This window comes from Raphanus sativus, chromosome 6 (genome assembly GCF_000801105.2).
Source record: "Raphanus sativus cultivar WK10039 chromosome 6, ASM80110v3, whole genome shotgun sequence".
Taxonomy (NCBI): domain Eukaryota; kingdom Viridiplantae; phylum Streptophyta; class Magnoliopsida; order Brassicales; family Brassicaceae; genus Raphanus; species Raphanus sativus.
The window spans coordinates 16,642,857-16,667,418 of NC_079516.1; the positions used below are offsets into that span (position 1 = coordinate 16,642,857).

General features: G+C 39.0%; 3 protein-coding genes and 1 pseudogene across 3 annotated transcripts; 2 read left to right on the forward strand and 2 right to left on the reverse strand.

The window, feature by feature from the left end:
* On the forward strand, positions 1 to 2,154 carry LOC108811700 (cytochrome P450 81D11-like; annotated as a pseudogene).
* A 10,958-nt stretch (positions 2,155 to 13,112) lies between these two features.
* Positions 13,113 to 15,570, forward strand: LOC108811699 (cytochrome P450 81D11-like). Its single transcript, XM_056988790.1, has 3 exons — positions 13,113 to 13,664; positions 14,365 to 14,748; positions 14,830 to 15,570. Exons 1-3 carry the CDS (start codon positions 13,167 to 13,169, stop codon positions 15,448 to 15,450), a joined length of 1,503 nt encoding a protein of 500 aa, XP_056844770.1. The 5' UTR covers positions 13,113 to 13,166; the 3' UTR covers positions 15,451 to 15,570.
* On the reverse strand, positions 15,509 to 19,148 carry LOC108811698 (FACT complex subunit SSRP1). The gene is made up of 16 exons (XM_018583788.2): positions 18,989 to 19,148; positions 18,657 to 18,842; positions 18,441 to 18,546; positions 18,215 to 18,351; positions 18,050 to 18,133; positions 17,873 to 17,967; positions 17,645 to 17,753; positions 17,443 to 17,529; positions 17,241 to 17,333; positions 16,953 to 17,150; positions 16,729 to 16,874; positions 16,503 to 16,650; positions 16,305 to 16,412; positions 16,053 to 16,238; positions 15,885 to 15,963; positions 15,509 to 15,789 (listed from the first exon to the last, which is right to left on the reverse strand). Exons 1-16 carry the CDS (start codon positions 19,040 to 19,042, stop codon positions 15,662 to 15,664), a joined length of 1,944 nt encoding a protein of 647 aa, XP_018439290.1. The 5' UTR covers positions 19,043 to 19,148; the 3' UTR covers positions 15,509 to 15,661.
* Positions 19,149 to 19,686: 538 nt separating this feature from the next.
* Positions 19,687 to 22,872, reverse strand: LOC108813706 (V-type proton ATPase subunit d1). Its single transcript, XM_018586338.2, has 10 exons — positions 22,544 to 22,872; positions 21,511 to 21,631; positions 21,224 to 21,331; positions 21,038 to 21,140; positions 20,853 to 20,933; positions 20,681 to 20,766; positions 20,528 to 20,587; positions 20,388 to 20,436; positions 20,170 to 20,304; positions 19,687 to 20,094 (listed from the first exon to the last, which is right to left on the reverse strand). The coding sequence occupies exons 1-10, from the start codon at positions 22,722 to 22,724 to the stop codon at positions 19,963 to 19,965; spliced, it is 1,056 nt and encodes a 351-aa protein (XP_018441840.1). The 5' UTR covers positions 22,725 to 22,872; the 3' UTR covers positions 19,687 to 19,962.
* Between the last annotated feature and the right edge of the window lie 1,690 nt (positions 22,873 to 24,562).

Sequence of the window (24,562 nt, forward strand, 5' to 3'; positions counted from 1 at the left end):
ACAACTCAATAATGGAACCTTTCTAGCTGATCCTCTCTCTCGTCTTCCTCTTCACTTCTCTAAAACTTTTGTTCGGAACACGGCGGCGCAAACTAAACCTGCCGCTCCAACGGAGCTTTCTCTCTCTCTCTCCAAGTCACTAGGCGGCGCCTCCATTTTCTAACTCCGCCTAGGCACACGTCTCGTTTACGTTGTTTCTTCCCACTCCGTAGCCGGGGAATGCTTCACCAAGAACGACGTCGTTTTCGCTAACCGGCCGGAGTTTCCTTTCGCTAAACACATAGGGTACAACTCAACCACCATGGTCAGTGCGGCTTATGGTGACAGCTGGCGCAACCTCCGTCGTATTGGTGCCATTGAGATCTTCTCGTCCATTAGGCTCGATAGCTTCTTATCCACCCGTAAAGACGAGATCCGACGGCTGATATTATGTTTATCGAAAAACTCCCCACAAGTAATTAAGCGTGATTTAACTCATACTTTTACTTAGGTAAAGGATTTTTCTCAGCATTCTGATTGTTAACTTGGCATCTACTCGAAAATTTATCCAGGAAATATGCAATCAATGATTAAAATGATACCCATCGTAAAAATTCTAACCATCACAAAAATTACTAGAACAAAAAAGGTACAAAATCAAATAAAACTTACCTTGATTTTTTTTTCGGAAATTTCGATGAAATAAATATCTATCCAGAAAACACTAAATATAGGGTTTGAATATTCTATTCTGCTATTTTTTACATTTCAGACCGTGGATCGAATTTTGTTTTGTTTTGGTTGGATTTGGATTTCGGGTTACAGAGTTTATGCCTAGATCTACTTTAAATAAAGAAAAAATATTATATAATGTTTTACCGAAAATTATTTCGTTCTTTGAAATCACGGATCAAAATCTAGGAAAGTGAGTGAAAGCAAATGCAAATCTAAAAAAAAAACTAGACCATCTATAAATCATCCAGAGCAAAGTGTTTCTATATTTACGTACCAATAAGAAAATGAACTCTCGAAACGTAACCATTTGGTTTAATAATCGAAATTCAGGAACTTGCGAAGGTGGAGCTGGGATCATTGTTTATGGGTTTGACTATCAACAACATCATTAGAATGTTGGCCGGAAAGAGATATTACGGCGATGGAACAGAGGACGACGATGAGTCAAAACACGTTAGGGACTTGATCGCCGAGGTGGTTACTACCGGCGGTGCAGGAAACGCTGCTGACTATTTCCCGATCCTTTGCTGGTTAACAGATTATGAGAAACGGGTCAAGAAATTAGGCGCTCGGGTTGACGAGTTTTTGCAAAGTATAGTGGATGAGAAACGTGCGGAGAAAGTAAAGGGTAAAATCATGATAGATCGGTTGCTTTCACAACAATAATAGATTAACAGTTAGCTAAGGTTATTTTTTGTTATTTAAGTGATTTTAATTTTTGATAGGTTATGATATTAGCCGGGACTGATACATCAGCAGCAACGTTAGAATGGGCCATGTCAAACTTGTTGAACCATCCAAATGTATTAAAAAAAGGCGAAGACCGAGATCGACGAGAAAATCGGTTTAGACCGGTTAATAGAAGAACAAGACATTGTAAAACTTCCTTATCTCCAGAGCATAGTGTCAGAGAAGATTGCATGGTGGCAGGGTATGATGTCCCACGTGACACAATCTTATTGGTGAACGTATGGGCCATACACAGAGACCCAAAAATGTGGGACGAACCAGAAAAGTTCAAGCCAGAGAGGTTTGAGAAAGAAGGGGAAGATAAAAAGTTGATGTCATTTGGGATAGGAAGACGAGCTTGTCCTGGATTAGGGCTAGCTCAGCGGCTAGTAACATTTGCTTTGGGTTCGTTGGTCCAGTGTTTCGAGTGGGAGAGAGCTGGGGAAGAATATGTGGACATGAGGGAAACTGAAAAAGGAATCACAATGCGCAGAGCTACATCGTTGGAAGTTATGTGTAGAGCTCGTCCCATTGTTGATAAGATTTTAGATGCTTCTAATTCTTGTTCATAAACTCCATCGTCATAATCTCGTCTCATTGTCCGAAGGCTCGTACATTCTCTAGAGCAAGACTCAGCCTTACTAGATTTTGTATCAAGGTTTTCAAAATGTTTGGTAGACGTCATTTAATAACGACAAATATATTGTGACACATGCAATGACGTCAAACCCATCCCATGATAGTTCGCACGTGTCATGTGCATATGCTATGACCACATCACATGAGCTAATGATATCAGCAGCCCCCGTGATAGAACCAAAATCGGGATCACTCTTTCGGTAAGGTTGATATGGACTCTGATCCGGAAGGATAGAGAACTGGTGGGATGAATGGTGACACAACGGATTGCGGAAGGCCCGATGATACTACCAGACTTCAGTTGTTGCCGGATGTGACGCACCGGTCCAACAAAGGAAGGATCGAGACTTGGAGATAACCTCACCAAGAAACTAGAAATGTTCTAAACAAAGAACAATGAGAGAAAACTCAAAAGAGAAATAAGAAAATCGATGTGTTTTTATTCATGAGAGACATCACATATATATAGTGTTTGTGAGTCAAAGAAACATAAAGAGAAATGTTTGGAAAAGACAACATAGAAAATATAAATCAATGAAAACAAGACATAGATTTCTGAATTTTGACTAGGACTGGTCAAGGTGCGGATCCTCATGTTGACTGGTCCAGATTCATAAGAATGTCCTGATTCATTCAGAGGTGTCCAAGTTCATGCTGTGATGATCAGGTCGTGCACACCATGCTGGGAAAGATACGGACACACGCGGGACGATCCACACATGTCTGAATTCGCGAGAACTGAACATCATCTGAGTTGTACATGACATAACTCCCTCATCTGAACTCCTTTTGATCTGATTCTTCTTCGAGGAGTTCCATAATTGAGTTGAGCACATTCTCCAAGTGGTTTCAAGCGAAGAAACATCATGGTTTAGAAGATATGCTTCAAACAATGAACGTATATCTGTGTTGCTTCTCGGGTGGTTTGATGGTCGAACCAGCTCGCAAGGTCGAACCAACTTGCTCAGCTCATCCGGGTGAGTGTTAGTCCAGCTCAGCTCGTCCATGATAGTGTCAGCCCAGCTCACTTGAGTATTCAGCTCTTCCAAGATTGCATAATCTGATGAGAAAACCTCGGCTAGGTCTAGCTGGTCGACAAGGTCACCATGTTGGGCCGTGTCCATAAACCAAGCAGGACGGTGCTGGATTTTGGGTGCATCATACTCTCCCTCTTCAAAAGGATTTGTCCTCAAATCCATTTTACCTGTATCAAAAGGAAATAAATCAGATTCAAAGGAATTAAAATTCAAGGAAAATTCAGTGAACGAAAAGTTTGGACAGAAACTTCCTTGGTGGTTTGAACTCGTTTCCCACAAGTAATTCCAAGTCCTTTGGCATCCATCATTGCTTGCTCTCCTTAGAAACTGATCATGCTTATCCTGTTCATTCAAAACAAAGTGCTTTTGGTTTGGATAGGTATTTGACTGAGGAAACACCTCTGGTTCATGGAGGATCGGTTTTGGCTCAGGTCGTTCCCTTCTTGGGCATGAATCTCCTTTAGAAATCTTGTACTCGCGGATAGATGGGCTGGAGAACCTCCGATTTGAAAAATTCATATCTCCTTCATCCGCGAAGCTTTTCAAATGATTCCAAGCCTCAGAGAATACTTGGTGAGTTGGATTTCTAGGAAAATTGGAGTCAAGACGAAAGACCTTCTGGAAGTTGAGATACCCTTCGTGGACTGAACCTCTGTCGCTGGCATCTCCAAGGTAGCCGGTTTGAACAACAATGCTTCTCCAAAACTCAGGCTCTTGGGCACGATTAATGCTTTCATTCAGAGGCTGAACCTGTCTTTCCTGGATACTCAAAACAAACACTAAAAGACCAGGATCATATGTGCAAGAGAGATACTTGTTCAAATCAAAAATCAAGATATCTTTTCCAAGAACAAGAAGCACACATTTCAGCCTTTCAAGATGATCATCAAAATAGATGTTACAGACCAGAATTTTCTCAAGACATGCAAAAATATTAGACATTTTCAGAAAGTGCATATCATGCTCTACATCTGAACACACAATCTTAAGTTCAGATTGAGAAACATTTATCAAAGACTTAAGAGACTTATCAAAGAATGTGTTGTAAACCAAAATATCATCAAGGCTCAGAACAACACATTGATCACGAGATGATCTCAAAAGATGCCAAGTTTTATCAGTTTCAAAACACACAAGATCAGGCTGCAAAACATAATCACAAGAATCAAGATCACAAAAATCATTTTCAGTTCTAAGTGATTCATGTTCCAGCAACTTCTTAACCAAAATTCTGTCCAAGGCACAAGAGGATGCAAATAAATTATCAGTGATCAGTGCATGAATATAAGAACTCAGATCAAAGTCATTTCCTTTGACAACAAACGAATCAAAAGAGTTTCTAGCACAGAAATCGGTTTGTTGCAAACTATGACACTACAAGAAAACATATTATTTACCAGGGCGATATTCGTTGTAAATTCGTTGTAAAAGGGGGATTACGACGAATTTACCTCGAAAAGCGATTCGTTGTTATTCGTCCGTCGTAAAAGAAGATTCGTCGTAAACGCCACGTAAGGGTTACGAGTTAATGAATTCGTCGTAAAGGCGAAGGAAAGCATTCGTCGTAATGTCCACGTAAAGCCTCGTTGTAACTAACTCGTAAAGATTCGTCGTAAAGAAGTTGTAAAGAATTCGATGTAAATTCGATGTAAATATTCGATGTAAATTCGTTGTAAAATTTACGACGACTTTACATCTCCATCGTTGTAAACTCGATGTAATTGTTTACATCGTATTTACGAGTACTTCGATGTAAATTCGTTGTAAACTTTACGACGAATTTACATCGTTATTTTATTTATTATATTAATAATTATATTAATTTCATTTTATTTTATTTTTATTTATAATAAATTTGGAAATTATAAAAATTAAAATTTCAAATAATAAAAAACAATTGTTTAGAAAATAAATATTCCATAAATAAAATTTAAGTTTTAATATTTTACAAAACAAAATTATAAAAATAAAAATCTACGGGAGCGATACATCATCAAAGTAGCCGGTCCCGCTCGGTCCCTCTCCGCTCGTTCCCGCTCCCACTGGATCGGTAGATTCGGGATCCCGTTGTTGCATCCCGAGAGCTTCTCGTCTGGCCGCCAACGCTCTCTGCATGTTGGGGTTCCCCATCGCCATAATATCCAACAGGTTCTCGAGAGAGTCTAAACGCTCCTGCTGGGTATCCAATCGAGCCTGCATCTGAGAAGTCTCTTGGGCCCGTCTAGAAGAGTAAGACGAAGTCGCCCTTGCGACTTCGTTTACAGAACCGATTCCCACCGTCCGACCCTTCTTTCTTGGAGCGACCTACAAAAAATAATATTAAATAGTTAATATTGTTGAAATAGTAAAATTAATTTAAACAAAAGCTTTTAAATTTTACCTCCTCGAAGATCCTGTCGACCTCTTCCGTCGTCAATTTGACGGGTATTCCATCCGGAGACTGCTGGGTAAGTTGCGTCTCCCGCTCATCAACCCGAGCAGCCACAGTGTTGAAGAGCTTCTCGGATGCAGGATCAACAAAAGTCCCGTCCGGTTTGGCGTGAGTCATCTTGAAGAGGTCGGACAAAGATGGCATGACTCCGGTCTTCTCAAACTACAAAAACCAATAATAAAATATTAAATATTGAAATTCAAATTTATTAATAAAATAAATATTACAACTAAAACTTACAGCGTCGAGACGAATCCCGGCATGAGGTTTTTGCCCGGTGGTATGAAGCATAGGCAAATTCCCGTCTTTATCCTTGGTCCTACGGGAAGCGGAGCAGGAGTTGGCCTTCTTGATTGAGCTGGGTAGCTTCCAAAAGGCGATGAGGCCATCCCATACATCCTTGGTGACCCCAGTGGGCTTCCCGTCATAGCCGTAGATCTCCCACTTATCCTTCCAATCCGAGACCGTGTTGGTAAGGCGAGTCTTCGCCTTTGCCTCGAATTCCTTCTTCACCATTTCGGTGATTCCTAAGGACCAATTCCACCTTTGCTGAAACAAACAAAAATATGAAACCATTAATAATTAATTATTAATAATTAATAAAATTAAATATAAAAAAGAAAATTGAAAAATTACCGCAAACTGTTTAAACCAAGTGGTCTTGACGTGATCTGGAGTCAAGCTCCAGTTTGGATAAGCTCCGTCGAGGTATCCCTTCATCGTCTTTGAAACGCTCCGGGAAACACGGTTGTTGGCCCCAAACCTGCAAATTGAACCAACTTGTTAATAAAATATATAAAAATGATTTGAAAATTTTAAATTATAAATTTACTTACCAATAAGTACCCGGCGGTCTATCGGGGTCCAAAACGTCCATACCCTCCCGTCCAGGCGCGGAAAGCAAATCCTCCACTGTATATCTTGCGTATGGTGCATGAGGAGGCACCCGCAAGTCTGGATGAACATCTACCCCTGGAATGGGCTCCTGCGGAGCTGCTGGTGGAGGAGGTGGAGCCATCTGAGCTGCTGGTGGCGGAGGTGGAGCCATGTGAGGTGCGGGAGGAGGACTCCAAACTCTCTGAGATGTCTGAGAGTCCGGAACGGCATCAGAAGATGCTCGGCCGCCGGAAGAAGAAGACGTCCCGGCACCGTCGCCAAACATCTCATCATAAGTCGGTGGTGGTTTTTTCCTAGGAGCCATGATCTACATTATTTAAAAAAAAAAAAATTAAAAATCACAACACTATTAATTAATTATTTTTTTAAAAAATTCTCTATACTAACCACCTAAACTAATTCCCTAAACTAATTCTCTAAACTAATTCCCTATACTAACCACCTAAACTAATTATAAAAAAAAACTAACTAGAGAGAGAGAGAGGAGTTACCTTAGAGAGAGAGAGAGAGATTTGTGAGGAATGAACGAGGCTTCCTCGTTCAGGCGTTGCATATATAAAGAAAACACGTTCCTCGTAAATTCGTCGTAAATTTACGAGGAATATACCAGGCCCGCGTTTTTGGGTTTACGACGAAAGTACCAGGCCCGCGTTTTTGGGTTTACGAGGAATATACCAGGCCCGTGTCAGTTTACGACGAATTTACAAGGACACGTGCTTTCTGGGTTTTTGGGTTTACGACGAAAGTACCAGGCCCGCATTTTTGGGTTTACGAGGAATATACCAGTCACGTGTTTCAGTTTACGACGAATTTACGAGGACACGTGCTTTCAGGAATTACGACGAATGTACCAGGCCCGCTTTTTTTGTTTACAACGTGTTTACAACGAATCTTTGAAACCACAAATCAAATCCCTAAACCCTGATTCATGGTTAACAACGAAGTTACGACGAATCTAAACTTTACGAGGAAATTACCAGGCCCGCGTTTTTTTTTACAACGAAATTACAACGAAATATGTGAAACCCCGAAAATCAAAATCCCTAAACCCCAAACTTACATATCTATACTATCATATCTTCTACACATTCAACCTCTTTTTCCAACTGAAACCATAAACTCCAAATTTATTTTTAAATGCATATTATATAAAATAGAATTTGATACACATATGAAAATAAGATCTTCTAATAAAAATCAACATTTGTTACATATTTTACATCATGAAGAATCATTTGAGTTCTCATCAACATCACTACAATGATCATCATCGCTTCTATCGAACTCATCTTCACGTGCTTCATCCGTCACATCTTCGGGAAGATCTTCATATTGACGGTTATCCGGGTCGATCAAAAGAATTTCATCAGTTTGTTGATCAGGTACCTCAACTTCATTGATTGCATCTTCTTCTTGCAAAGGTGGTTCTTCTCCAGCAACAATCCGTCCACGAGGTGTTATTTTGATAGCAGTTAACCAAGTTGTCTTCCCTGGGACGTTCAGTATTGTATTCATGATGTTGTCAAAAAAGTTCTTCTCTATATGCATCACATCCAAGTTGTGGCGTAAAAGAAGATCTTTCCAGTAAGGTAGCTCCCAAAATATACTTTTCTTATGCCAATTGTGAGAAACCCCATACCCATCAGGCATATTACCAGGAACATGCCAGTTTCCTCCTTGCTTCACAGTTTTCTGAGCTCCGTAATAATCAATGTCCTCCTCGATCTGCTGGCCTGTGAGATATGGAGGAGGACTGTCTCTGACAACTTTGTTTTTCCTAAACAATGTCTTATTTCTTCTGTAAGGATGGGCAACAGGAAGAAATCGACGATGACAATCAAACCAACAACTCTTTCTACCATTCTTCAGTTGAAAAGCATCCGTAGATCCATGACAATATGGACAAGATAACCTTCCATGAGTTGTCCAGCCAGACAACATTCCATAAGCAGGAAAGTCACTTATCGTCCACAGCAGAACTGCTCGCATCGTAAAATTGGTTTTCGTGGAACAATCATAAGTTCTTACCCCTTCTGACCACAACTCCTTTAGCTCCTGTATCAGTGGTTGAAGAAATACATCCAACGACCGTTTTGGATGCTTCGGCCCAGGGATTAATATGGTCAAGAATAGAAATTCTTGTTCCATGCACATATCCGGCGGCAGGTTGTACGGCGTAAGAATAACTGGCCACAAAGAATACTGTCTCCCAGACATACCAAATGGACTAAATCCATCGGTGCATAACCCAAGATAGACATTCCGAATATTTTCAGCGAAATCTGGGTATACCTTGTTGAAATGTTTCCACGCCCTTGCATCTGATGGGTGAGCGACCTCGCCATCCTTCTGGACATGTTCAGCATGCCACCTCATCCATGCAGCAGTCCTCTCCGATTGGTATAATCTTTTTAACCTGTCTTTAATGGGTAGGTACCACATCCTTTGGTACGGTACCCTATTCCTCCCACGTCCTTGCGGCTTGAATCGTGGTTTCTTGCAGAATCGACACTCTTCTAACTTCTCATCATCCTTCCAGTAGATCATGCAGTTGTCGATGCAAACATCTATCATCTCCGAAGGCAACCCAAGACTATAAACCAATTTCTGAATCTCATAATAAGATTCAGCTGACACGTTGTCTTCTGGCAAATACTCTTTGAACAACTCCGCCCAAGCATCCATGCAATTCTCAGGTAAATTATGATCCGTTTTAATGTTCATCATCCTAGCTGCTAGAGACAATTTAGAGAGACCTTCTCTACAACCAGTGTAGATTGGTTGATTTGCAGCATCTAACATTTCATAAAACCTTTTTGCATCCAAATTAGGTTCTTCTACATTTCCAGTTTCATGAGCTATTGCAGTAGTTGTTTCTAAAAATGCATCAGTAATCATGTCTTGAACCCTATCATGATCTACCATCTGCTCCTCCTGATGATAACTAGATTCATTATGCAAATGATTCGGTTCTTCACTATTACCAGCAGCTTCAAAATTATTACTACTACTAGCTTCATTTCCACCATAACCCTCCCCATGTTGATACCAAATATAATATTGTGGTGTAAATCCTCTGTTTAGTAAGTGCTTCCATACAGTTTCACTACGAGCAAATTTTGAATTCTTGCATTTCCGACAAGGGCAGAACATCTTACCGCTTTCCTGCGTGATCGGTGTACAGCCCGCCTGGTGCATGAATGTCTCTAGCCCGCTTAGAAATGCATCCGTCACTCTACCGGAATCATCTTTATGCGAATACATCCAACTTCGTAACTCGTAAATATTGAAGCCATCAGCCATTTGTTTTTCTTTTTTCTGGTTTTTTTTCTTTGATTTCGTTTGTGTGTTATTTGAATTGAGAAATGATCATATATATAGACGATTTTCGTAAGTGGTAGGTGAAGGTATAACATGGATTTTACAACGAAAAGTTTTACTTTGCTTTTACATCGTTTTTACATATTATTTACAACGAATTTAGCTTATTTTGAACCCCACTATATGCACGTTTTCACCAAAAGTAACGGTTACATGATTCCTCGTAAATGGCTTGTATATTTACAATGAGTTTACGACGAATTGGGCTTTCCACGTAAATCACTCGTAAATTTACAATGATTTTACAACGAAGTTAGTTACTTTAAACCACACTATATGCACGTTTTCACCAAAAGTAACGGTTACATGATTCGTCGTAAATGACTTGTATATTTACAATGAGTTTACGACGAATTGGGCTTTCCACGTAAAAGCCTTGTAAAATTACATTTGGTTTACGACGAATCGTTTTCGTTGTAACTTTACAACGAATTTACGACGAATATTTATTTACTCGTAACATCGTCGTAAATACCATGTAAATTTACGAGGAAATAATTTCCTCGTAACAAGTCGTCGTTATAGACGCGTTTTCTTGTAGTGTGACCAAATGACTTTTCAAGAGAATGATAACCTTTGTTGTGTTCCAAGAACTGATCAAAGCTCAAAATAATTCCAGAATTGATGCCATTGTCATTTTGAAAACATTGTTGATCAAGAAGTTCATCAGGTTTAAAATTTTCAAAAGAATTAATTATGTTTTCAAAAACAGATTTTGAAACACAAAATTCTTTCATCTTGTCAAGACCAAAACGAGTCACATCATGAGAACTAATCTTGACAAACATGTCAGGCAGAGAATTAATCAAATCAGAGTTCTCACTGTGCTTTTGAAGATCAGGAGACAAAGGGAGAGGAGATGTGCCGGGATCAAAGCATAGATGACTCTCCATAGCTATGGATGTGATGCTTGTTGCTTCCTCATCAAAGACTGGACCAGGGTCGTCCTCCTCATCAAAGATAGGACCTAGATCATCATCCAAAGGTGTCCTAGTGCCAGGAAGTCGTCCATGATGTGGATGGTTGAATGGCTCTTCCTCAAAAATCTGTGGAGACAAAACTAGACTACTCGGAAGCTCCGGTTGCAAAACAGTTAGTTCTACATTAGCTAGCTCATTTACAAACACAAACTCAGGTTCAAGAGAGGGAAGATCACATTTGTCCTCACAAGTGATCAAGCTTTCAATTATCTCTTCATCAGATTCATCATAAATGGGTAAAGAATCTGAAAAATCTTTAAGCTTTTCAAAATGGTTTTCAGATTCACCTTGAGTTTTCTCACTGATGAACAAGGATGGCTCAGTTACATGTGCACGTGTGGATGTGCTCTTCTTGTGGCTCTTGCTGACGTCCTCGAGGGCTTGCATCATTCCCTTCTCAAAGTTGTCACAGATCTCTTGGACATCAAACTGAAAAGATCGCCTTTTTGGAACAGATTCTCCTTTGGACGATTTGACTTGTTCCTTGCTCCTCCTCTCTGGCTTTTCCTGCACACTAACAAACTCATCAAAATTGTTCAAAGGATATTTAAATGAAGTTTGAGAGGCAGAAAGTCGTGGGGGTTTCTCCTTGCTACTTCTCCTGTGAAGACCAAACATTTTAACCTGAAAATCTCAACACAAAAGTTAGTAGATAAAATTCCTCACTCTCTCAAGTGTTTAATCTCACCCACTCAAGTGTTTTCTCTCAGATTTATGGTGATCACACAGTTTCTTCTCAAAAGGTTCTAAGAGAACAGATCAAGAATCCCAATAGGCAAATCCAAGCAAGATCAAAGGTTTAAGATAGAAAGATAAGAGATTTAAAGGGGAACCCGCCTTAACCACCTCAAAGGCCGGATTTCTCTTCGGCCAGCAGGCTTTCTCTTCCACCACCACACCACAAAACAAACAAACTTTGGAATTTTTTTTTTTTTTTTTATAAACTTTTCTTTTCTTTTTTTTTTCTTTTTCTTTTTTATTGCATAAACTTAGATCTTATTTTTTTTTAAATATGGTGGGTAATGAGGGGCCCGGGTTCAAGATAGATAGATAAGAAGTGTTTAGAAGAAATGGAGAGATGAGAAAGATGGATAGAAAAAGAGTTACCGGAAGAGTGGCTCTGATACCACTTGATAGAACCAAAATCGGGATCACTCTTTCGGTAAGGTTGATATGGACTCTGATCCGGAAGGATAGAGAACTGGTGGGATGAATGGTGACACAACGGGTTGCGGAAGGCCCGATGATACTACCAGACTTCAGTTGTTGCCGGATGTGACGCACCGGTCCAACAAAGGAAGGATCGAGACTTGGAGATAACCTCACCAAGAAACTAGAAATGTTCTAAACAAAGAACAATGAGAGAAAACTCAAAAGAGAAATAAGAAAATCGATGTGTTTTTATTCATGAGAGACATCACATATATATAGTGTTTGTGAGTCAAAGAAACATAAAGAGAAATGTTTGGAAAAGACAACATAGAAAATATAAATCAATGAAAACAAGACATAGATTTCTGAATTTTGACTAGGACTGGTCAAGGTGCGGATCCTCATGTTGACTGGTCCAGATTCATAAGAATGTCCTGATTCATTCAGAGGTGTCCAAGTTCATGCTGTGATGATCAGGTCGTGCACACCATGCTGGGAAAGATACGGACACACGCGGGACGATCCACACATGTCTGAATTCGCGAGAACTGAACATCATCTGAGTTGTACATGACATAACTCCCTCATCTGAACTCCTTTTGATCTGATTCTTCTTCGAGGAGTTCCATAATTGAGTTGAGCACATTCTCCAAGTGGTTTCAAGCGAAGAAACATCATGGTTTAGAAGATATGCTTCAAACAATGAACGTATATCTGTGTTGCTTCTCGGGTGGTTTGATGGTCGAACCAGCTCGCAAGGTCGAACCAACTTGCTCAGCTCATCCGGGTGAGTGTTAGTCCAGCTCAGCTCGTCCATGATAATGTCAGCCCAGCTCACTTGAGTATTCAGCTCTTCCAAGATTGCATAATCTGATGAGAAAACCTCGGCTAGGTCTAGCTAGTCGACAAGGTCACCATGTTGGGCCGTGTCCATAAACCAAGCAGGACGGTGCTGGATTTTGGGTGCATCACCCCGTCTCCTACTCCCATTTTGATATAGTAGGCAGTGACGTAACCAAAAGGTCCAAAACTCTTATCTTTTACTCTTTTTTCACTTTCTTGCAAAAAGATAATTATGAATTATCCTCTTCAGTGCAACTAGTTGTTGTGAAAATATTATATTTTATTGCTCACTGTCACTATAAAACCTGCTTAAGCACTTGTGTTTTGTAATAAACTTAACAAATATAGAAAGCAAACTCAATAATGGAAACTTTCTACTTCATCCTATCTCTCCTCTTCCTCTTCTTTTCTTTGAAGCTCTTGTTGAGAACACGGAGGCGCAGACTAAACCTACCACCGAGTCCAACTCGACCATTTCCGGTTATCGGACATCTCCACCTCCTAAAACTGCCGCTACACCGTACGTTTCTCTCTCTCTCCAAATCACTAGGCGGCGCTTCCATTTTCTCCCTCCGCCTCGGCACACGTCTCGTTTTTGTGGTTTCTTCTCACTCAGTCGCGGAGGAATGCTTCACCAAGAACGACGTAGTTTTAGCTAACAGGCCGGAGTTTATCGTCGGAAAATACATCGGGTACAACTCAACCACCATGGTTGGTTCGGCTTATGGAGACAGCTGGCGCAACCTCCGTCGTATTGGCACTATTGAGATATTCTCGTCTCATAGACTCAATAGCTTCTTATCCATCCGTAAAGACGAGATCCGACGGCTGATATTATCCCTGTCTAAAAACCCTCAACAAGTATGTGCCATTCAATCTTAATCACGGTTTATAAAAAAAAATTATTTGCATTATATATTATAGATACTTTTGTAAACACGTAAACCCACCAAAGCGAATCTGGTCCAGTTGGTTGCGGTTATTTTATTTCCACTTGGGCTCAAGTGTTCGAAACACCTTTGGTACCTCCTCTGTCTCTCTCTCTCTCTCTCTCTTAGTTTATTCGGATCTAGCGTGACCTTGACAAATGAAGGTAATAATAATTACCTTTTTCTTTCTAAGAAAAAGAAACATGTCAAGATAAAATTTAGAAAAATCAACAAAATAACATTAACTAAAAAAAATAAATACGTTTTAAAAAAATTATGGGTTTAATGATAACATTTTAGATTTTAGTATTTAGGCAATAAAATTAGCCTTAGGGTTTAATTAGGATTTAGAATATAGGATAATTTAGTGTTTTTATTAATAAATAAATGCTACTTTGAGGATTTTTCTATATGAATGTTACTTTATTTTTATTTTTTGCTAAATGTTTGAATGTTACTTTTGTGACAAAAAATCAGAAAATACTATTTATGATATCTACCGTAAAATTTATCATATACTTTTTTGGTAATCAGGTTAAATAAATAAATAATATCAACAGTAATTAATAATATACTTACAACAGTCAATTAAAACTAAATGTAACCATTTGAATTTAACAAATGTACTTCAGGAATATGCCAAGGTGGAGATGGGACCATTGTTTATGAGCTTGACTATCAACAACATCCTTAGAATGGTGGCCGGAAAGAGATTCTACGGCGATGGAACAGAGGACGACGACGAGGCAAGTCACGTGAGGCAGTTGATCGCCGAGGTATCTGTGAGCAGCGGCGCTGGAAACGTGGCAGACTATTTCCCGATCCTTCGTTGGATGACGAGTTACGAGAAGCAAGTGAAAGAGCTAGCTGGTCGGGTCGACGGGTTCTTGCAGAGCCTGGTGGACGAGAAACGTGCGGAGAAAGTAAAGGGCAACACTATGATCGATCACTTGCTTTCTCTCCAAGAAACTCAGCCTGATTACTACACAGATGTTATCATCAAAGGAATCATAGTCGTAAGTAACAAGGAAGCAAACTAGTAACGTTTTGGTAAGGGTTTGTGTATTTTTATTTAACTACGTTCTAATTTGTATTAGGTTATGATAATTGCCGGGACTGATACATCAGGAGGAACGTTAGAATGGGCGATGGCCAACTTGTTGAACCATCCAGAAGTATTAAAAAGGGCAAGGACCGAGATCGATGAGCAGATCGGTTCAGACAGGTTGATAGAGGAACAAGACATTGCGAAGCTTCCTTATCTACGGAACATTATGTCAGAGACTCTACGGCTATATCCTGTGGTTCCAATGCTTCTCCCTCACATGGCGTCAGAAGACTGCAAGGTGGCAGGGTACGACGTCCCACGTGGCACGATGGTATTGGTGAACGCGTGGGCCATACATAGAGATCCAAAAATGTGGGAAGAGGCGGAGAAGTTCAAGCCAGAGAGGTTTGAGAAGGAAGGTGAGGATAAAAAGATGTTGTCTTTTGGGATGGGACGACGAGCTTGTCCTGGGTCAGGGCTAGCTCAGCGGCTTGTGACATTGGCTCTGGGTTCGTTGGTGCAGTGTTTCGATTGGGAGAGAGATGGAGAAAAATATGTGGACATGACAGAAGCTGAGAAGGGAACTATCATGCGCAAAGCTACACCGTTGAAAGCTATGTGCAGAGCTCGTCCCATTGTCCATAAGATTTTAGATGCTTCTTGTTCATAAGCGATTGAACATCATGCAACCGATTTGTAGCTTCTTATAGTTCATATAGACTAGTATATTTTTGTTATGAGTAGAAGTTTGATTCACTGAACGCATCTAAAGTTCAACATAAGTTCACTAGTTGGGTAACCCAAGTCTCGCTACATTGAAAACACACACTAGTTAAAGATGAATAGCAAGCAGACAAGAAGATAACATGTCCATCGGAGTTTTAGTTACTGTCGGAGTCGTTTCCAGAGTCTACAAGCATGGGCTGAGGGTTCTTGTAATCACTAATCTCATCCTTGTATCGCTTCTTGTCAACTTGCGCCTTAGCTTCATACGGCTCCTTTTCCTCAGCTATAGTTATAACATAAAAAAAAACACATTTACTTGCTAAAGCTTAAGACCAAGAAATGTAGTGTTGTAAGGGAAGATATCTCAGGTTTTTTTACCAGACATCTGACGCCACTTATCTCCAAGCACCTTTCCTATCTCTCCAAACCCTATTCCTGGGTTAGCCTTCTTTATGTTCTGTTCAAGTGAAAAAAAATGATACTATAATAAGACATTTGCCTAGAGTGAAATGTTAACAAGACAAAAGGAGAGAAGAAAGAACTCACGTCTCTTTCCATTTGAGAGAAGTACATGAAACCAGACATTGCCTTTTTAGGTGCATTGGGATCCTTCTTCTTCTTCTGCGTCTTCTTCTTACTACTGCCACCTTCTTCTGTGGCCATCGCTTTCTTCTTCAGAGGCAATCCTTTTGAAGACGAAGCCTCTTTCTTGGGCTCCTTCTTAAACGATTTCTAAAGAAGGAATAAAATTAAGATATGGTTTCATTTGATTGAGGAATATAAAACAGTTTTTATTACCTCTTTCTCGCCTCCATCAGCGTCACTAGCATCAGAGTCATCGTCCTCGCCAGAATCATCAGTCGGTGAGCCACCGTCGTCATCCTCAGCCCCAACAAAGTCTTCGTCCTTCAAGAAATTAAAAAGTATCAAACTATCAAAAACACAAAACATCATAACATGAAGTAACTCGGTCAGACTCAGAGTGAAAACACTTACCTCCTCATCACTCTCATCAGCAGCTTGGTTTCTGATACGCTCAAGATGAGGGTCAACAGCATCGTCATCATCGTTATCCTGAAGAACAGCAGCTACACCTTCTGCGGTACCCGCACCTCCAAGGTTCATAATCTTCAAACCTTTAGAGCTGCAGCAAAAGAAAGATGATGATGTTTTATTCACCACCACAGTTCAAATCCACTCTCAGAAACTTGAGATAGCTAACCTTATGAAGGAATAGAGATTGTGATACTCATTCCTCTGAATATTCCGGAACAGATGCTCATGATCGGTTTTGAGTCTTATGGAAAGATCGAAGTAATGCATGTTAGCACCACCAGCAGCATGTCTTTCAAACTCCACATAGTCGATCTATGAAAATGAATAAACAAACCAATTCTATCTCAAATCCTGACAAAGTTTCCCAATCATTAATAAACCATAGAATACCTCATCATGAAGTATAAGCGTTGGAGGTTTAGGTAAAAAGAAGAAGCCCTTCTCGAGAGGATAAAGAACACCATCTTCTGCCTTGAGAGATGATTTCACTGCAAACCCGTCTTGGGAACTGCGGAACTTCCCTGGTTTAGTGATCTTCGCACCAGACAGCCAACGCAACACGGTAGTGAACACTTCATGAATGAGACCCTGAAAAATTCATAAACATAACTGTTCCTCTAATTTTCATATTTCATTCATATTAAGGAAATATAAAATAAGCGCAGATCAGACAGAGACCTTATATGATCGCTCCAACTTGTCCTTGAACCTTGTATTCATAAGATCATCACTAATTGAGAGCTCACTTTCGACAACGGAGTCGGTCTCAAACTAAATAAGGTGGTGAAAACAGGTGTAAAATTAGTGAAAAAGATTAAAAAATCACTTATAAAAAAAAAGAATAGTGAAATGAAAGAGAAAAATAAAAGTAATGTTTTACCTGCATCACAATGTGGGGGTACAGGGTCTGACCTTTCCGGATTGGTGGGTCTAGAGAGATAACAACAAACGTGTGTGGCTGGTTTGACTGCTCAGACACAAAACAGATAACAAGACTTCCATTTAGTGGGTATTATACTTCTAACCTGATGACTGCTACAACTAAGTAAAAGTCCCTTAAGATATAGTTTAATAAGAAATACCTTTGGAAGCAGAAACAAGCGGACAACACTACTGTATTGAATTTTAAAGTCATTCGCTTGTCCTTGCAAACGCAAGAAAGAAAGGTGAAGCTCCACATTGTACCGACCCCTGTGAAAGAAAAACCAATCATGTAGTCATGAGATGATGCAGCCACACAGTAGTAACAAATGATAAAGTGATAAACTAACACTCTAATAGTCAAGAAAAGATGAAGGAAAAATCTTTACCTGGGAGTGAGGATTGCAATACCCTCAAAAGTGACGACAGCCTCCTCAACTCCAGCGCCAACATCAGCCACTTTCAAGATATTGTCATGGAAAACCTGAAGACACGCTCTTTGGATCAAACACCACAACACTCGAGCCACACATCCCATATCATTAACAAAAGGTCATGTAACTTACTTGAGCAGGGGGACGAGTCTCATCACCAACAAACTGAGTGTTGGTATTAGGAATATGAAAACTTATCTCCATCAACGAGTCTTTCTGTAAAATACATAAACAACATAATCAGGAACTCAGCTAGTGAGTGAATCAATGTAACAAAAAACCAAGATTGCAGTCTACCTCATTAGCACCAGCAGTATCATCAACATGAAACTCCAACAAGACGTCGTTCTTCCCTTGAAGCTGAGTCTGTGAAACATCAGCCAGAGACACTTCAAAAGCTTGCTTCCCACCAACCAAAAACGTCAGATTGTTCCCTACAGACACAAAAGAATAAGGAGACAAAGCTTAAACTCAACCAAAAGTAACAGACTTTATTAAGATAAAGGACACGAGAGAAACACACCATTCAAATCAACCTCTCCCCAATTACGACCACTAACAGAAAGCTGTTTCTCCTCAGGTGTTTTCCCAAACGCGCTTTGGAAAAAACTAGTCAGGCTCGCAACATCCTATCCCAACAACACATAACAAAGCTCAATCAAAGACCAAACAAAAAAAAGGGAATCTTCTTCAGATATAATAATAAGACATGAGTGAGCAGAGAGAGAGAGAGAGAGACCTGATCACGAAAGCCAATGAACTTATAGTACAACCCATCTTTGGTTTTGACACCAAGCTGGTTAGTCCTCGGAACCTTCATCCAGCTCAAACCTACAATATCGGATTTGTCGACTTCCACAGCTTTGCCACCGCCTTGCTTCTTCCATTGAATCCCTCCAGAGTTGATCTTGAGTAGTCCGGGGCTCTGCAGTTTACCGAAAAAATCGAAACTTTAAGCAAAAAAAAAAAAAAACCTAAGCATCTACGACGGCTACAAAAGAATAAGAAATTAGGGTTTCGAAGCCCTAAAAGGAAGAGAAGGATCTTAAGAGAGAGGGGGGAGGAACGAACCGATCCGCCGCGGCCACTGAGGGAGATATTGTTGAAGGAATGAACGTCCGTCATGGCTCTCTCCTCGATGAGAGACGAGTAAAAAGAGGAAGAGACTGAACACACAGACACACAGTGGTTGTGGAGACCGAATTTAAAGCATTTGATAGTTAAAAATAAATATCCGTTTTAAAAATTTAATGAGGGTTAATTACCTTTAGCACTCATTCTGTTTTAGGAAGATCTATGTTTTATAAAGTTTTTACACGTATCTAAGAAAACAAGTTTAAATTTTATTTATAAAAATATTATTTTGTGATTAATCATTTTTAGTTTTTAATTTATCAAAATTTAATAAATAAAATTGATTGTTTCGAAGTTTACAGTTTCATTAGTATCTAATAAAAAAGACACTATATAAAAATATAGATTTTTCTGTTTCATAATAAATGTCAATTTTAATTTTTTTTTTATTTAAAAAAAATATATTTTTCTATAGTTCCAATGTAATTTTATATATTAAATTTATTTTTCCACTTTGAATAACTAATAGATGTGGAAGCATCTTTTTCGAAACAGTTCTTTTAAAAATATGAATTGTTTTAAAAAGGAATATTCTTTCATAAAATTTATTTAAAGATGCATTTAAAATGATCTTATAGTGACAATATAAATTCCTTTTTAGCAAAAAAAAAAGACAATATAAATTCCTGTTGAAAAGAAAAAACAAAATAGTTTGATATATTATTACAAAAGTTTTATTGGCAACAGAACCAAGCAAATACATTGTTGGCAAAGACGAACAAACGAATAGGGGAGAGACTCTACTTATTGTGTAAATTTAGTACACGCACTCACTCACACACGTAGAGCGACATAAACAGTCAGTGCAACAAAACCGCAGATTATACAGCAGAAAACAAGAAGTCTGGAGTAACAGAAATAAAACCAACAACCACTACACTTGGTTCTTTCACATCTTTTACCAGACCACCTCAGAACATGTAGACAACACTGTCGTGGATCCTTGACTTCTGGTTCTGTGCAACACACTCCGATATCCACATCAGGTTCCTGATCTCCTGCTCTCTCAACCTCATATACGCAAAGAACACCCCGTAATGGAACTGCCAAAAAAACACTCAGAGGTTTTTAAAACAATCCACTCTTTAAGCATTAAACAGCCAAAATTAGAAACAAACCTGCTGCTCAAAGGCTAAGCAAAGCCTTCTGACTTCTTCTTCATAAAACGCCTTGTCGAGCATTTGGCTCTCTCCGTAAGACATCTTGGAGAATATTGCTTGGTAAGGAGGGTATTTCTCCATAACACCACGAACCTAACACAGAGAATGACAGTAAGATTCATTGTCACACATTTACATAATATATAATCTACACTATTTAGCTTTAAGTAATTTACCTGATCTATGTCTTCGCAGATAGCAAGCTCCTCGTGACCATATGGATAGCTGCACGCACAAGCAAACCCCCATGGTAAGAAAAAACTAGTTTAGAGTTTTATGCAATGGAATTGTATAGTTTGACTCTAGAATTGCTTACAGGAGACCAAAGTTAGAGTACAGTTTCTTCCTGTCTTCTCTTGTAAGCTCAGTGCCAATGCTGCGTAAAAAAACGAAAAAAAAATCAGTTTCAGTTCAGCCCCATATATAAAGAGAGTAGCATCTCGTGGTTTTGATGCAAGTAATTACTAACCTGTTGATGGTGATGTTCACAGCTCTTCTGTCAGCTTCGAAGGCAAGAAGGTCAGACATTATCTCTGCTGTTGCCCCACCAAGTTTCTATTTCGGATACACAGCGACAATGGGGTTAGGTAGATTATGAATTTGTGTTTTAAAAAAAAAAAGGTTTAGGAGTCGAGTAGCACCTGACAGAACTTGTAAAAATCCTCAAGGTATGCTTTGTAGAGCGTGTTCCTCATAATCTCAATGTTCATGTCATCCAAATCCTGAAAAAAACGACACGAACGTTAAAAACGAATCTTAATAATCCAAACAAATGGCACAAATTTTAAAAAGAAACAATAGTAAAATGTTTTAAGCTATTATGTACCTCTGAGGTTAAGCATTCAGAGAAATATGGAGCCAGAGGAGTATCCACAAGTACCAACCTATAGAGCTCCCTCATGTTCTGAGCAACTGCCAGCGTGGCAATGCTGGAAAAGGAAAAAAAAAATCATTAGCAAAAAAAAAAACATGAAGAGAAAAATGATAGATCGAAAAGGTCAACGCGGGTTACCTATCAAACATGCCTAAAGGGTGACATTTCTCGATCAGCTCTTGAACATCTCTCTCGTGGAGCGTTCCAGTAACAATCAGCACGACGTTGTCAATCATGTGGCCGTATCTGCATTACCAATTAAAAATGTCAATTCGTGAAAGTACCAATCCTTACACACTGGATTCTGGCAAAACCTAAATACTAACAAAGCCACTAGGCTTATCATACCTGGAAACTTAATAAGATTGCATTTTTCTGTTTATCTAGAATAGTGATTTTACCGAAGTATCTCACTATTCACTAACCTGATGTACTCCAAGAAGGTAGACATAGGCTCAGTTGCTTGACAAAGCATATGCTTATAATCATCAACAAGCTTGAGAGTGCACTTCTCCACAATTGTGGTCGTATGCAGTGGTGACGGTTCTGCAGCCAACGACGAAATAAAAAAAAAACATTTTATTTTACAACAATAATGAAACAGAAATTCAGACAAACAAACACAAGAAACAGAACAAATCAATGTCTTTTTCTGAACATCAGCTTAGACATCCAACTACGAAGACGAATTACAACTAAAATAAACTGATTTCAGTGATAAAGAACATTTTTTGTCACAACACTAGTGGAACAGAGATTCATACATACAAACAAACAATTATTCAGATTTCAAACAAAAGATCAGAACAGATCAATTTCTTGTCTAAACATCAGCCTAGAGATCCAATTACGAAGATACAACTAAAATAAACTGATTCCAATGATAAAGAAAACATTTTTTTACAACAATAATGAAACTGAGATTCAGACAAACAGACACAAGAACAGAACAAAGCACTGTCTTGTTTAAACATCAGCTTATAGATCCATTTACAATTAGAATAATATTCTTTCAATGATAAAGAAACATTTTTTTAACAACAATAACGGTACAGAGACTCGGCTAACCAAACAATTGTTCAAATTGCAGACAAAACAACAGGAGAAAATCACTGTCGTGTCTGAACATCAGCTTAGAGATCCAATTACGAAGATACAACTAAAATAAACTGATTTCAATGATAAAGAAAACATTTTTTCACAACAATAATGGTAGATAGACTCAGATAACCAAACAATTTTTCAAATTTCATACAAAACAACAGGAGAAAATCACTGTCGTGTCTGAACATCAGCTTAGAGATCCGTTCATGAAAATGAATGACAATTAAAAACAAAACTGATTTCACATTGAAAAGCAATTCGTAACCCTAAAACCCAGAAAACCCTACAGAATCAAAGTCAGCCAAATCAGATTCATTAGATCATCATCACGGATCAAATGAGGGGAAAACGCACCGTTTTGGAGGTAAGGGCCGTACTTGGTGGCGGAGAGGTGCATCTTGATGTCGTCAAGGTTTTCACACTGGCACAGATTGTTGTAATCGGCGGTGGTGAGAAGACCAGCACGGTGGCCCCTCACGATCGCCTCCAAGTATCCGCCGTGGATGTTGAACGTAAGCGCCTCGAATCCGTACATCCTTCTTCCCTTTCCTTTCGCTTCCGGGGGATATTCAGATCTTGACGGGAGAGAGAGAGATCTGAAGAGAAAACAATTCGAAGCTGAGAGGCAAAGAGAGAGATCGATCGCTAAAGAAGATTAGCTTTGAAAATTGATTTGTTTTGCGATCTCGTCCTTGGAATGTGTGAATTACGATAATGTCCTTAAACCAGTCTGGTAAATCGAAGACGCACGCACGCAATTACTACTACTAAACCGAAGATTATTTCCTGAAAAGTTTGAACTTGTGTTGGTTCGGTTGATCGGTTTGTAATTATTTTAGACCAAATCTTCTCTTTTTTTATTAAACCAAATCTCATTTTATATTCAGTGTTTTATTAGCAAAACTAAACCCAAACAAGAAATGTTGAACCAAAAACTTCTACAAGAACAATATGTCAAAGCTCAATTACTCCAAGAATGCCACTACATATGATGTTATAAAACATTTGATTTATAACGTATAGTAAACACTTTGAAACTGAAAAGCTTTTTATTAACTTTAGCCTGATTCTCAATCTTTGTGACCTTCTCTGACAGTTACAATCTTTGTTACTGAGCCGAATTGCCTTGGTTTTGGTTAACAGTAGCCATACCTCGTGCCCATTCCAATTGGTGTCTCTTCATCAGATCATTCCCAGAAAGGTGCTTCACTATCTCCAACAAGCCACAAGTGTCCGGACCTCAAGGACTCAGCTTTTGCTCATGGCCGCAGTTCTGTAGCAACGCATCATCTCTCAAGTTTATTAAAGGAAATCGTCATAAACACTTAGAACCATGTTCAAAGATTAAAATTCAGTACATAGCAGGACACATATATTACAGGGGGTAAACATATGTTTATACAGACAAACAGGTTTTATATATCCTTGCAAGAACTTTACACTCTCAACCTTTACATTTCTTCTACACATCAAAATCTTAAGACCTTCAGGACCAAAGATATATTTTTTCCTTAGTTCCATCACTCAAAAACCTTCAGGACCAATGCTTGTTTAATTTTGTTTGTCATCTGATCTGGATTGAAAATTTTGCATTTGTTATATTGTGTGTGTGTAGTTGAGAAATTGCAAAACAAAAAAAAAAATTGAACAATATTAGTAGTATTCCACATATTCTTGTAAAAAAGAAGAAGTGAAAAGTGAAAGTCAAAATCATCAACAACAAGGATCAGTCACGTATCAAAAGCCTCAAGTCGTTAGAATCCTCATCTTCTTGGAATCTTGTGTGAGCTTTTTGAAGGAGTTTGAGAACATTAGACAATGCTCCATTGCTTCGACTCTCGTCTCTCTTCTTCTCTGCGTAAGATTCTTCTTCTTCCGACGACTTATTCATGTAAAGTATAATAGAATATGAATATATTATTGTGTTGTGTTTAATATGGGAATACAAGACACATATATATAGTAGTAACATTAACATAATGTTAATACTAGATAATGATAACTTTCCTAAACGTTAATGTAAATATGCTAAGAATATCTTGAGATTAACTTGATCTTCAAGTCTTTCCTTTTAGTCTTGAGGGTCTTCATGAGTTTCACGGGTTTCACAATCTTGGTCCGTAAGATACACATCTTCCGGTCTGACATATCTCTAATACTCCCCCGCACGACAAACGTGGGATGCAACACGCAAATCTGCAATCACAAAGCAGACCACGTATGTCGTGGACACTATGTCGAGGAAAACAAATCAGTAGATTCATTCGGAAATAAACTTCAATTTGGACAAGGAGGGATGAAAACTTCAGCTCTTCTTTGGTCTTGACTATGGGAGTACATCCCATGAGCGCAACTGCAGCTCCAGAAACAATC